Source organism: Varroa destructor, unplaced genomic scaffold, assembly GCF_002443255.2.
Source record: "Varroa destructor unplaced genomic scaffold, Vdes_3.0 BEIS01000007.1, whole genome shotgun sequence".
NCBI lineage: Eukaryota > Metazoa > Arthropoda > Arachnida > Mesostigmata > Varroidae > Varroa > Varroa destructor.
The window spans coordinates 28008068-28022599 of NW_019211460.1; the positions used below are offsets into that span (position 1 = coordinate 28008068).

Below are 14532 nucleotides of genomic sequence, written 5' to 3' on the forward strand. Positions count from 1 at the left end.
CTTATCCTGTTAGATGTAAAAGTGACACATATGCCACCAGAACGTCTGCCATTTTCTTCCAGTGAATCTGGTCGCGCTATTACCATATGGAGGTTGTCATAATGTCTATAGTGAAATTGCAAAAGGCGGCAGTTGTCTGTTATTTTGTTCGTACGTCGAAGAACTTACATAATTTTGAAATTATGCTAAGTACATCAACGCATATATGTTTATACATCGGAACCAGCGCTCTGCGAATTTCTCAATAATTCTATATTATTATTTGCACTACCATAGCTAGTACACATTGCGATCGAGCAACAGTGCCGTTCACGTAGATTGCCACCCTACACTATATATGAGGCTTTTAGGCAACTGTAATTTAATTTTTAGGATCAACCTTCCGGAGTTTGTAGCGCTATTCGAATGGTTGAATAGGAACACACACATTAATCAGATACGTACCGATTCTTTCAATTTTTATTGATTCTTTTATTGCTAATAATAGAAGTTGAGAAGTTAGTATCGTAGTGGGATCTGTGCCGAAATGGTAACTCGAAAGGGTACTTAATCAAATATAGTGTGCAACAGAAAGTTTAACCCAACCCCGGGTATATTTAATGTCTGATTTGATTGGAAGTGTAAGTTCAGAATAGCACTCATGTATTTTGTCTAGGATTTTGTCTAAAATAATGCTTACTTTAACTGTGAACGGTCCTTTTCGACGGAGCAACGGGCCGTACAATCGACTAATCTGGGTCAAAAGATAACGATATTATTTCTTGTCGATTGCATTGTATTCTTCGCTACGTTACTGTATAGTACGGTGTGACACTCCCATTGCTACATGCGGAATTAACAGTGTTCTACAGAAGAAACACGCCAGTCAGCTGAGTTTCTAACTCCAGTTCATCTTACCAGTTCGCTAGTAATAAACAAACAGGCGGCAAACTATGATATAATACGAAACACGAAAAATATGGCACTTGGAAGTTGCCTGACATTTTTTACGTTCGTTTGAAGCATGGTGAAGCTGAACGGTGAGCATTTCTAGCGGTCGGTGATCGCTAAGTTTTTTTCCTTGCCATGACTCAATTGACATTTCTGTTGTTATTAATCGAATACGTTCTGCGATTTAACTGGCCGCATGAACCCATCAACACAACAGTAATAGAGGGGGCATCACTCTGACCACGTGATCCGATCGCTTTATTCACTGCGTACGTTTATAACAGTGTCAGAGCTGAATCGTAAAGACGTATAATCCCTAACTCGTGACTCGGGCGTTTGTTCCGCTGGTGGCGAATAATCGTCGAGAGAGAAAACGAAGCCAATGATAGGGCAGATATCAGTGTACCGAGGTAGACGTCTTCGTTTCGTCGGGGAACAACTTAGTGGCCTAATGATGCTTGCTGGTGTATAAAAGAGAACATAAAAATAAATGCATGAATACTATTATTTCTGACAGTTAAACAGATACGACAAAATCGTGTTTTTGTTAACCTGTTGAGAAAATTCGCGGCAGCGACCTTACATAGTACCCTGTTCGATCTTGATTTAAGCTCGCTGGCATATCGGCTGTATTTTCTTCTTTTTTTGCTTGCTTCCAACTACGGATTGCTAATTAAATATTCATCAAAGAACTCACCAAAGACGAAAATATCTGAAGCCACCAACCATTTGGCCCCGTGAACACTATCATCATGCGTGTGTCATAGGCGGCTGTGGCCGTGTTTGGATAGACCTAGTTTATATTCTATTCAATACAAACCTTTTGTATCTCTACGCACAGTAAAGGCTGTACGTAAATTGACCGAATCGATGTTCATTTTACGTTTGCCAATTGTGCAGTAGCTAAATGAGCCGACATAGCTCTACTAATAAGGGGACCTAATGTAAAAAGTCGTCTCTTTTATATGCCGAATCCCATTATCACTAGGCTACTGTATCCCAGTGGTAAAATAGCAGATGCCTTATGGAAGATATGTTTACTAGGGGGTGGTACATGAGTAAAAAAAGTCCACAATCTTACGATCGCCAGTTATCATCTCTGGTTACCTAATTGCTTCCTATATTGTTATCATTTCACACGTTTATCGTCATTCTGACCGTTAGTTCTGCGCACATTTCAGTGTCTTTAAAGTCGGTCACTCAGTGGATGTGCTCAATTAAACCGTATATGTGAAACGCGTGCTCCGTCACAAGCCTCGTAGGTCGAAATGGGTGGCGTGGACCAGGTGGTTAATGTGCATCTCTTTAAACGCGTTGCTATAGTAACTCTGGATATGTGGTCTGAAATTTTAATGTTGGCAAATGATTACCACATCGTTTCATAGATCTGTTGGGGAATGATTCAGATATAGACCGGCAAAGCTCACAGACCTAGTGGCCAGCAGGATGGAAGGGAACATCATACCTCATATCGAAACCGAAACTCGGCAATGCAGGCCTGCGCTTTGGCCGTGAATTGAAGTGGACCCAACTGTGGATGGTTTTCGTTTTAATACTTCACATTCAGATCCGGATTAATCTCATGCAGAGCGTGCAAGGGCTGATAGTCCACCGCGACTCGAGAACACGAAAAGTGGCTTAGCAGCTCTGAAGGCCATTGACGAACGAGGCCGAGTAGAAAATGGAAAACGTAGAGAAAAGTAAATTCAGTGCTGTCAAATGCAGTGCTTCCGATCGATTATCCGATGGGCTGAAGCGTAGTTGGAAATAGGTGCGCCACCACTCCCTATAATATGAACATTTTGAATGAATATGTTACGTACACCAATCTGGTATTGCGCCCGACTTCTGATATTGGTGACTAGATAATCACGTTACCAGTTTTCGGCGGGCGAAATTAACGTTGTAAGAACTATCCATCATCTCGTCTTCGGACTGCAAAGGGAAAACAGGTTCAGCTAAAATGTTTTCTTCAAAATCGTTGCTCCTCCAGCATCTTCAGTTATTGTCGGTGTACTTCTTGGTAGATCGACTGCCTCACGGAAATTATCTCGGAGACAGAAATGATCAAGAGGTCTTTGCTGTTTCAATATGGAGAGCTTTCAATACTTAGCTGCTTTTATGTTCTGCTTGGAGCCGATTAGCCAATGAATAGCTGCGTTTAATTAGATGTTTTGTAAAGTAACGTTTTTGAATTTCATTTACATTGCGTGTGTACCCACTGGCTGGGCAATAATGTTGCTAAATACCGAAAATATTAAACATATTGAAATATATTTTAGTAAGTTTTTGCTTTATCTAGTCAATAGCTTTGGTTTAGTTCTGACCATACGCCAAAGAGGTCTGCGGTTGTAAATTTGCACGTTCGGTACTAATATGATGATCCGAATTTTTCATATAATTGTTTTTATACATAATAATTTATAAAGTAGCAATATTGAAGAGGTATTTTTGTAATCTTCCTTCGGTGATATCTGATTCAGCCGGGTAGAACTTCAAAAAGCGTAATCAATGCTTGTTAACTTAAAGCACTGCTATTTTCAGCTACAGCTTGGATATATATGTACATAACCTTTCCTTAGTCATAACACCAGTACTTTATAATATACCGTCTAAATAAAATTAGCACCGACCGAAAGCAAAACCAGAACAACGTGTTCCTGTCGTCGGAGCGGGGAGTACTTTATCTAAGATGGCATACGAGTTAAGACTTTTCCTAACCTAAATAATTAATGAGAGTAATAAGACTGACTAGAAACATTTTATACGTGATTGTAAATACGCATTAAACAGGAACCATGAAACCGTTTGAAAAAACACTGCGAATTTCCTACAGAAATGATGTAACCCATATTATTAAATTATTCCACAAATCAAACAAGCCTAGATGCTACCCATGCTATACAGAAGGTCCTTGTGGTAGGACCTGCTCTACACCGACCTTATTTTTTGAGAGATGGATGACAAAATCCCAATACGTCAGAAGATATATAGATAGTATACATACATATAAATAGATAAATAAAGTTTTTTCTGCGACAAAAATGGCTAAAAGATTTATATTGATAATCCAACCTCAACGTGACAATCACAAGTCCTATATACGTGCCTATTTTGAACTTTTATGGGTAACATGGGAATGCCTCAGTTTGAGGCAATTCTGATAGCTCTGAAAATACACAGTTTTGAACATACCTTCACGTTTAAAATAATGACAGCTGATTCATTGCCATTTGTAAGCGGCATGGTTTACGTAACCAGAGAGTAAGAGTAAGTCACATAGAAACAACGTGTCGTTATATAGATATAAATGTGCGTACATATACTTGACCTGATTTTTAGACGCCTGCTGTATTGCGAGTATTCGTCAATTCGTGGTTATGCTTATTATTATGTTAGGGTACATGCTCGGAATCTAGGACATGTTCATCGCTCTTTACAAATAATTTCAGCAGCTACCATAGAACAAAACCTTCCTAAAATTTTGGAGCCGTGAAATTCAGTCCGCGTCACTTCTTCACACTTCCGTCCAATGGTTCCAACACGTTCCACAATGCTAATTTCAGACCTAGTAAAAAAATAGGCCTTTGATGCATGTCTATTTGTTCTTTGAAGCCGCAACAATTTAAGCGACGTTAGGCATAGGTTGAAATTAAAATTAAAAATGCCAGATGCTCGTCGGGAAAGGTTCTCTACACATTAGAAATGTCTACATTTTTCTTGTTATGATGGATTTGCCATAATCGTCTGGATAAACGGGCAAAAAACGGATGATCAAGTCGAAGTACTTGTCCCAGCATTGCCTGCCGCCGCCGCCGTTTTGTTGAGCTATCACCGCAGGCGTGTCGTAGAATTATGTCATCTTTAGCAGCAAGTCCTAAAATCGTCTCGAACTGAATTTAGTGTTGACACCCTAAATTCGTCCTTGCGCGTATTGATAGCGTAATTTTAGTTATTCTTAGCTATATCTTTACGTAAAGGAGTCTAAATGTGCTAACGAGAGATATTGTTCTTTAATTATTGTTCATAATCTCAAAGAAAAAAAAACGTTGCTATACTACCGTAGTAGAGGACGAACTGATGTACAACTTAAACTTACAAAACATATTAGGATTATATACGTAGCAATATTTCTGGTTATACTACAATTGAATGTTTAAAAATTACCTGGCCTCTTTTTACTTTTTCAACTCTGTGTAAAAAGGGTCAACATTTTCAACAATGAGGGCCTGAAGATGTCCAACTAAAGTCTATATAGCGAAAGCATGTGCCAGCTTCAACTGTACAAAGGCTGTACGATTCGCGTTATTAAATATTATAAATTTCATTTTTATAGCCGGATCATATTTGTGTACGCTTGACACGACATTGGTTGCATTAATAATTCAAGTGTCACCAACATTCTTATCGAAAATATAAAGTACGTAGGAGGTTAAACATTTTCTAATGAGCGGGCGCGATTGTCCGGGCAAATCTCTTTTGGTCATCTGCCTATTTTATGGTTATTTATACGGTATTCCTCTGTATATAGTGCCAAGGTTGAAGTTTGAAGAAAGAATGTTTGCAGTGGTCGACATTATGATTATGGCGTATCAATCCAATGTCGTTTGACGAAACGTACGCTGAACGCTCTCACGTCATCATTAAGCCATTCACTGTAGGAAACCACGCGTGGATGTAGGTATTTTCCATCACTGTATAGGCGTTCCTCACGGAGACTTTTGAGGATCAGTGGAATTAGCATTGGGTAATAGCCGTGTAAAAAGGTGACGTTATTGCTATACCAGGCGGAAACGGCCCCACTCGACACTGGCCCTTGGCTTAGCCTATCAAACTAAAGCGACCTGCTACCCGTGATTCAACCCACGGTGCACTAGGGAGGACTGTCGAAAATCGTCATGTTTGTCTCTTTTGACAGTTTTTTGTGCTAGCACAAGCCTTCTCAAACCGTTTTTGTCTCGACTAACGCCGCTGGCGAACAAACCGCGGATATCTGTAACCACGCCCTGGGTGTGGCTATTACAGTTCGGCGGCGGAAAAAACAGCGCTAGCATCAGCGATGATGAGTCCATCGTACGCGGGCCACTGTGTTGGGCCACTGTGCGAAGGGAGGAGGCAACAAAAAGGCCATAGAGAAAAAAAAAAAATTACCACGAAACGTTCCTCCATGTGCGTCCACTGCCGCTGTCGCTGGTGCGAAAAATGAAAAATCTTAAGCAACATTACACGAAATATCCGGACAGAATGATAATTGGGAAATTGTTGGGTTTACTAGCGTGAATTTCAATTTTCACTATCTACGGTCCAATATTTTATATAGCAGGACTTGCAGATTGTGTAGTACGTACGTTTGAATCGACGGAAAGCAGACTTTCAGAGCGTACGTAATTATTATATTAATTGCGCTGCTAGCATAATTAATCAGAAACAATTATAACAGCAAGCTCTTTTAAAGCATTTATGGACACAGTCATAAATAAGATATATTGAGAAAAATTTAGTTTGCATATTTCTAGTGAAAATGGTTTAGCCTCGTCTTTGTTATCACTTAGGAACGGTTTCTTGCACAGAGACCGTAACGGTATGTACTACCATTGAGTTTTATTTGGACAGGGCTGGGCGTATTTTTCTGAGCACGATTCTTCTCAGCGGTTCCGTAGGATGCGTTCGAGCTTGTGTTTCCTTAAGTCCAATTTTATTTAGCAGTCACGAGTATGAAAGAAGCAAACAAGTCAATAGTTTGTACAGTCTACTCAGCCATTTCCCCTTGTGGGTGATTCGAATCATTTGCGTTTGTCTGCTATCCCCAGATGGCGATCATTTGCCCACAGCTTGCTTGCAACATCGTTTCGATACAATAGTATACAATGGGCAAATAGGCACTAAAATGTTTGCTGTTCCTGTGTACCTATCACCAAAATTAAACTTCACGTAATGCAACACAAATAATTTGACTAGTTTTTTGCTACTTATCCAGATTTAACGTGTGTGCGTGCCTTGGATTATACCCAAATTGAATTCATTACATCGATCCAGTGCCCGTGTAATAACTATGTCTGTATCCGATGGCGATCACCTAGTAAAATGAGTGAAACAGGAACTATCTGGCTCAAGCAATGGAGCTCTATTTAGCCCTACCGGCCACTCCATTTAGACCTCGAGAGTAAAATTGATGCAAGTTTTATGAGCATTGGTTGAATTGCTACTAAAGATCGTCAGAAAAGATCAAACTTCTAAGAAAGGGCAAATAATATCTATATAGTATGAAGCACTTCCAAAGATAAAAAGCCTGCCTACAATGACCGTGAGTGTCATCGAACCTCGGATGTGGGGCTTAGCCCCAACACTTGGACTTACTTCCGCCGAGACCACTGCCTACCAACTCTCACTCCCCCTCTCAAACTTCATTCTAAATCAGCCCAGATCTTCATTTGAGGATATTACAGGCTCATAAGAAAATCACTAGCTACCGGATGATCAGACTAGATTTATTCTAATTAGGTTCCCTACTTTTCCAGACGAGCTAATACCCTGCACAAAAGCAGACTTTTCGTGCATCCCCTGAACTTAACCCCAAAATATCGTTCCCATATTTTTCAAAGTAAAGCTGAGAAGGCAATTCCCTTCCTTCAAGACTTTACTGGCCAGCATTTGTCTCTCACCCCAACCCTCTTGTGATCCGATCATGTAAGATATAAAACCCTTCAGTTCAGGTGCACTATATTTGCTTTGAAGCTTGAAGCGCTCCTTGATGTAAGCAAGCGCCGTGGATGCCACTAGCGTGTGAAGAGCCATGTCTTCGGTCCCCTGCGTGCATCACACACAATTGTCTGAAACTGCTTTGCCAGTTTTATGCAGGCAGTTTTGAAAGGCTTCATGGGCTATAAGCATCTGCGTTGAATGGTCGATAAATTGCCTGGTTATGTAATTTAGGTTATTGAAGCCTCGGATCGTGTCCCTGAATGTTGCACGCCGCGCAAATCGAGCGCAAATCCGCAAATATTGTCCTGCCACTACCAAGAATCTTGCTTCGGCCTCTCCTGACGTTTCTCTTTTACCTTAAGGCCGTAAGGTTGTGTTGACCATGCGGTACGCTTGAATGACCCTTAACGCTAAGACCCGCTGGGCTCTGCGTAGGAGTTTCTTAGCATCGTTGACCGTAGGCCCTAGGCAGTACACACGGAAGCATCAAACAGTGAAATCGATTCTGCGACTACCTTAAGGAGCTTTTTCTTTCTCTCTCTTGATCCATGAAGGTTTGGCGGAATTCTGGTTTTTTCCATAGATATTCTAATCGCTTTTGCAACAGTCTCTCTGATGTGGCCTTCTCCACGTGTTGAGCGTTCTAGCAGTATCGTCAGATCTTTTGCGGTTTAGTAAGCCTAATCCTTTATGATCCTGTATTAGCACGAAAAAAGCCGCTTTTTTGATACTAAGTATTATGATTTGCGGCTCAGTAGAGGCTAGTGATAATCCATCGTCTTTCATCATATCAATATTTCTGCGTTTGATTTTCTCTACTTTTTATAGATTTATAATCTTCTGACGTGTATGCCCGCACAGCGGCAACAAAGTCATCTATGTAGGTAATTATTTTTCTTTCTAACGGTAGGTCTCGCAAACGCAGCAGCCCTTCATACGTCAGGATATAATAATGAATCCAGTATAAATTCTATGCATTAGATATGTACTTCCTTCTGTAGCAGACGTGTGAACAGGTTATATATCCAGCTGCTTGGCCATATGTCCGCCAGAATCTACATCGTTACGCCTGCATCCTTCTTATCAACGTACGCTGGGCTATACTAGTCAATAAGGCTTTTCTGCAAGACATCAGCGGTCAGCAGAAATGTCGCGCTTCTATTGATTACCAATCTGTATTGCATGTAGATCAAATATTTAGGTATTGAAAGACCTTTCCCTTTTTCAAATAAGCAAACATCGTACGCCAAAGATAGCCGCTGAAAGTATTTAATGTTTAAAAGAATCATTAGGAATAACTCTTTGAAGAATATAGTAGATTCGTTCACTTTCTTAGCTCTTCTAAACACCTCAGTTCATACCGAGTCTCGGAAAAGAATCCAGTTTTTTGCGTACATTGTAAGCCTTTAATGATGGCCTCCATGCTCTTTGCAAGCGTTTCGAATAAGCATACGGGTCTGTAGATCCCCTTTCCTTAGGGAATGAGTACCAACTACCTTCTTTCCAATGAGGAAACGGCCAAGTTACGGATATGCACAGCCTCTATCACTAGAATATCCAACGACGCCTTAAAAACGTCTTCGTGACTATAGCTGAATTTTGCTCTTCTCAGAAGCCTTACCTGGCCTGATTCGCTCGTCCGTCAGTAGTACCTTTTCTTGTGTAACCGATTGAATGTTTCTAGCGGAGTCCTGGTTGGTAACCTTTGCTCTATCAAAAGTTTGACGGGATGGGACACGGAACTAAGTACCCTCTGGTGTTCCTCGTTATAGCTTATAGAGCCTAAGTCGGCTTTATAAGCTATTTCCTCTAGGAGCTCCTTCGAGAAAACCGACCTCTTAGCCCTAACCTCGAGCCCTAACCCTAAGCATTTTTGCTGTACTCGCTCAGCACCTCCTATAGTGCAACTAGCCCTAGTTCTTTTCAACTGTCTTATGACTCGGTTACATTCCCTCCGCATTTGTGCGATCCCCTCACACGACTAGTAATTGGGTTTTTATTTTTAATTTACACGAACCGTATTTTCTCTTCATGAACACCTGCCAGTAGTTTTCGTGGGCCCTCCCGTTTTGCGCGGCACCATCCTATTGTTTGATTTATCAGAAGCGAGTTAATGCCTTCGCCTTACTTGTATACGGTAGATCGGCCACAAACTCCGTTCCGTTGTGATCGTTTAGGTGCTCTTTTCCTTATTCTTCAAGCACCTTCCAGACGCCAAAGCAGTCCCCAAAGTCGCTCCTACACACCGTGAAATATACAAAGCAAGGCCCCGCATGGCCCTGAAAATTTGGGATTCTGCCCATATGATCAGGTTTTGCTAGGCTATCCGCTCTACCAACTGACAACTTTTTTGCCCGTTGTACTAGCGCTCCACATTTCTGATGCTACATTTAGCTCCCCAGTAATAAGCACTAGAGAATTTCCTGCTGGAGTCATCGATTCCGCGATCTCATCTAAAATCCTGTTAAAGTCTTGTATGATCCCATCACGACTTGAGTAGCAAGAGTAGATGCGAGCTAAGCCTCCAATTGGTATTTTAGAAAACTTGCCCCTGCCCCAGTGTTCGGTCAAACCTTTGCTTTATTTTTAATGCATACTGTGCCATCAAGACTTTACGCTATTTATCGATTGTTCCGTAACCCTGTAGGTTCGCTAATAATTATTAAATCAGCTCCTTCTCCCACGCTAGTTCCCCAAATAGATCGTAAACAGCTCTCCTTTTTTCAAACTTTATGTGATCGTTATTCAGTCGTTTTAGCGCTTTTTGTCCCCATTTTTACTTTTGAAAGTGGAGTTATTACCCCGTTTCCGCTATCTTCTTTTGTTTTTGGCGTTTATTGCTGTCTCTTAGCCTGCTGTAGCGTTTGTCCCCTCGCAAGAAGGGGTCGATTTGTGGAATTCGTGGGACGGTCCTTCTCGCCGCAGTTGTAGCAGGAGGGGTCTTCCTTACAGTCCTTTTACACGTGTCCTATGTCCTAGTCGGAATTCTGACGAACTCTGTGTTCCATTTTTTGCACGGCACCCAAACTTATACGCGCGCCTGGTGAGCAGCCTACCCGTAATCCGAGAAGGCACATTACAATCGTTTGTATACTAATTATATATAATAGAATTATTTTACTCCATAAACGGTGACAATTAAGGTTATTATTGTTATTATTATAAATAACGTCCGCACTGAATTCGATGCGTTCCTGGCTGTATATGCAAACGAGTAGCCTTAGAGAGGAGTGTTTCCTCAACACTTTGGGCGTTCTCGTAAAACCTGCATTCTGAAATATGGAGGAACAGTTACAATTTTTAGGTATTTTTTGATTTTGCAAATTTCATACGAACCATAGTTATATGCGATTGTCAGGACGTTTTATCATCTGCCTACACGTTAAATTTACGTGAACGCAAAATAGAATCGATATATTTAATGTGAAGAAGAGTCCCAAAATGACCATTTCTACAGCACCCGATCTTTTTAAACGTTTCTAACGGATACTTCCCTATTCCTGGCACTATTCCCATAGGGGAGATGCTCGAGAGTATTACCTACCTAAAGATCATATGCCCCATACCAGCTGAAGGAATGTTTCACAGAAACCGCGCGCTGGACGTTACTAGCTGATTAGCTCTAGAGACACTGGCCACGTCACGTAATCCGTTTGTATGCAGTACTCATTTTCATAAAAAAGGTTGGACTCACTCTAGCTGAGGTGGGTACATCTGTACATGTGCTCGACTTTCTCGCTACCATTCAACAGGGGAATAAAATAATCATTTACGATCAAGTGGCCAAAGTCGATTTATCAACTGCGGTCCTTTACACTTACAATCTCCTACCGATGTCCGTTTTAAAAAAGGCGGCCCTCGCGAAGATCTTTCGGAAAGGACAGCTGAAATGTACTATGGTTAATAATCGTAAATCGCTCAAGGATGACTTGCAACGCCTTTCCAGATCATATAAGGATCTTCGAATGCACAATGAGGTATACATAGCGGGATATGTGGGTTTTCACAATTATCAACATTATTATGTCTTAGAGACGCGTATTCAAACAAAGCAGTCATATTGTATTCTTCTTTTTGCTAGCGTGCAATTACCTAGACAGGCCGTTCGTACTTTTCAGTCCAAGCGATGAAAAATGAATGAAATTTCAATGAAAAAGTCCAAGCGTGGCTATTATCTAGCCATATGTGTAATCGGGTGCTGAAACTAATTTGAGTTGCGAAAAACAGATGCAATTAAACACTGAATAAACCCATCATAGGTAAAGGTGATACAATTGGTAGAAGCCACTCCAGCAGTATGCGCTTTCCGTAGACCTTTACCATCTACACAAAAAAAACCATTTGTATGTAAAATTGTACGTGTACAATTTAGCAAAAACTTTTTTCCTCGCAGACATGGAATAACTCGGTTACCTATTAACTTAGTTTGAAACGGGCCACGTTTTACGTTGTGATATCGGTAGAACCCGTTACTGAAATCGGAGAAATTATTATCACAGGTACCGTAGGGTTTACAGATAAGAGCCACGTTGCATTGTTCCTTTGCATCCCTAGGAAAAGGCGGGCTTATATTGCGCGGGCCACTGTATTTCATGGCACCCGGGCAATCAAGCTCAACTGCAAAAAGAAGCAAATTCATTTCGTTGTGACGTCAACGATAAACCGTCAGCAGGACACACGTATGACCAGCCGTATACCGACGTTAGCTAAATTATATGAGAAGCTGATGAGATCGTCAAAAATGTTAATTAAGGAGACACAAAACAAAGGGTGAGCAGACTTTATTGTTACAGTCTCTATATTGTTAGCAGTCAGGTAAAGTTTAACACGCAAAATCAAAATATTAAATACATATATTCTGCTCTTGTCCAATTATGGTAGAAAAAGCTTTCCTGTAATCCAAATTCTATCTCTTGAACATGAAGAAACTATAGTTCATGGTTTTTATAGAAAATCCAATAGTAAAATACTCTAATCCTTGCACCTATTCTAGTTACTATCATATTTATGTAATATAAATCTGCCACAAACGAATAGCTCTCGGCCCCAGAGTAATATGTACAACAAATTAGAAGCCTTTAGTTAAATCACTCCATAAACTAAAAAGTGTTTATTACATGCTTGTGTCGGTTTTCTATATCTGATCTGTTGCAGAACTCCCCGAACACTCTTCCTTATACAACTGAGCGTTTGTTGAAGGGAAGGACCAGTAATGCCATTTGAAATCATCTCTGACTACTATTAATCTGGAACTATAAGCTCTTTGCGAAACGTCTATAGAATAGAAAACGAATTTATAGGAAGTATGTTACGGGACAGCAAAGCAAGTCCGCTGATCGAAGATGCTTCGAAAAAAGATTTAGAAACCCTTCTGTTTTTCCGCGATTAATGTCTTCTCGGTGACGGCCGAAACAGTGAGATTGGCGTTATAAATAGCGTGAACGTAAGCAGCATTCAGTTTCAAATATCCGCGCAGACGTCACTCTTACGACTCCTTCTCAGAGAAGGTGTCTGCATATGGAGCAATTTTGAGTGCGACGTACACAGTTGATGACGTACAATCCACGTGAAGTGGGTAGGGGTAAGTGTTGTGGAGGGAAATTGGGTTCCCGACACGGCCTATCTGAGGCGCAATGGTACGGTGTAGTTACAAATTTGTACACGAGTTATGGCGTAGACCTTAATTCATAAGAAGCAGTTATAAACGAGGCAGTTCTTCTACGACAGAGCGACAAACGGCCTAAATCGATGATAATATATCAGGATTGCAATAATGTTTAAAGGACATCTCCGTTTCATTCTAATGGAAATCTATCATTTTAGATAAAACTAACGTACTCGCAGATATCAAGCCCCAAACGTGTAGAAATTTTGCAAAAAGGAAAAGTGACAATTAGTATGATCTAAAAAAAGACAAGAATAAGGGCGGCGTTATAAGGGTCACTTATAAACAATAGAATAACTAAAAATGAGAATAAATTATAAGAAGAGTCTATAAGGGACGTGGTAGAGCATGGTATTTAAGCTCAATGAGATTCGACCTTTGAATGAGACTTACCGTTTAGATCGTCCTATATTGTAGTGAAACAGTGTTCAATGTCGTCGCATATAGGCAATTGTCTCAATATAAATTTTTCAAATAATTGCAAACTTCGCTGTCGATTGTACGCCAAAATTCTGTACAGGCTAAAATAATTAGATGGGGTGGCAAAGGCTATCGAAAGAAATATCCTACAACGAGCCAAATCAAGGAAATTACTGATAAAAGTCATTTTCATTAGGCTACTTTCCTTACATACTAATGTAATCTATAAGCGCTCAATGAGGGATTGAGCCAAAGAATTACGTTCTTTTCTATTAGGGCATGAGTAATGCAGTTGACGTACGGCTAGTACTCGCCGAGCATAAATCTTCTATGCGATAAATGCTTACTATTTGTTCATTGAACGCAACGCTGCTGAGCCATTTCAATTTACGCATACTACGTCGAGTAATAAAGCAATATTAGCTGGCTCGTCTCCTGTCTTAGGCAAAAGGTCCCATTAACAAACAGAAGCTTTACTGATCGTTCAAAACTCTAGGCGATAAAAGCGGCTTTCAACTATATGCGCCAATGTATTAGTCAGTTACGTTTTTTTACTGCATCTACCTACAGTAAGCAAAAGGTGACAGGTTTCTTGCATCAGCAAAGGGCTTATTTTATTGGTTAAAAAATAAATAGGCGTATTTTCTCTCAAATCAGGAAAGATTCGATGTGCACCAATCCTTAATGAGACTAGGTACAACTAGGCACTCAGAAATATGCGTTAAAACCTTGTATTTAGCCATTCCATCAAAATGCAGAATCAGACAGGAGCAGACAAATGACTAAATGCATGCTTATTAGGCAAAGCTTAATCA

The 14532-nt window shown here is 40.4% G+C and overlaps 1 protein-coding gene across 13 annotated transcripts in view; it reads left to right on the forward strand.

Moving 5' to 3' along the window:
* The window catches only part of LOC111254314 (uncharacterized), a 119539-nt gene that overhangs the window by 15678 nt on the left and 89329 nt on the right, over positions 1-14532 (forward strand). For 7 of the 13 annotated variants that reach the window (XR_015316485.1, XR_015316483.1, XR_015316484.1 and 4 more), the window contains 2 exons: positions 12187-12402; positions 12787-14382. The exons of 1 other annotated variant lie outside the window; for it this stretch is intronic. Coding sequence is in view for 6 of the 12 variants with exons in the window: in XM_086974193.1 (XP_086830319.1) it covers positions 12187-12402; positions 12787-12829 (259 nt within the window). In the remaining 6 variants the exon portion in view is untranslated. Of the gene's footprint in view, positions 1-11483; positions 11610-12186; positions 12403-12786; positions 14383-14532 lie in introns of those variants that run through there. 5 more of the 13 variants (XM_086974192.1, XM_086974191.1, XM_086974190.1 and 2 more) reach the window with 2 other exon arrangements.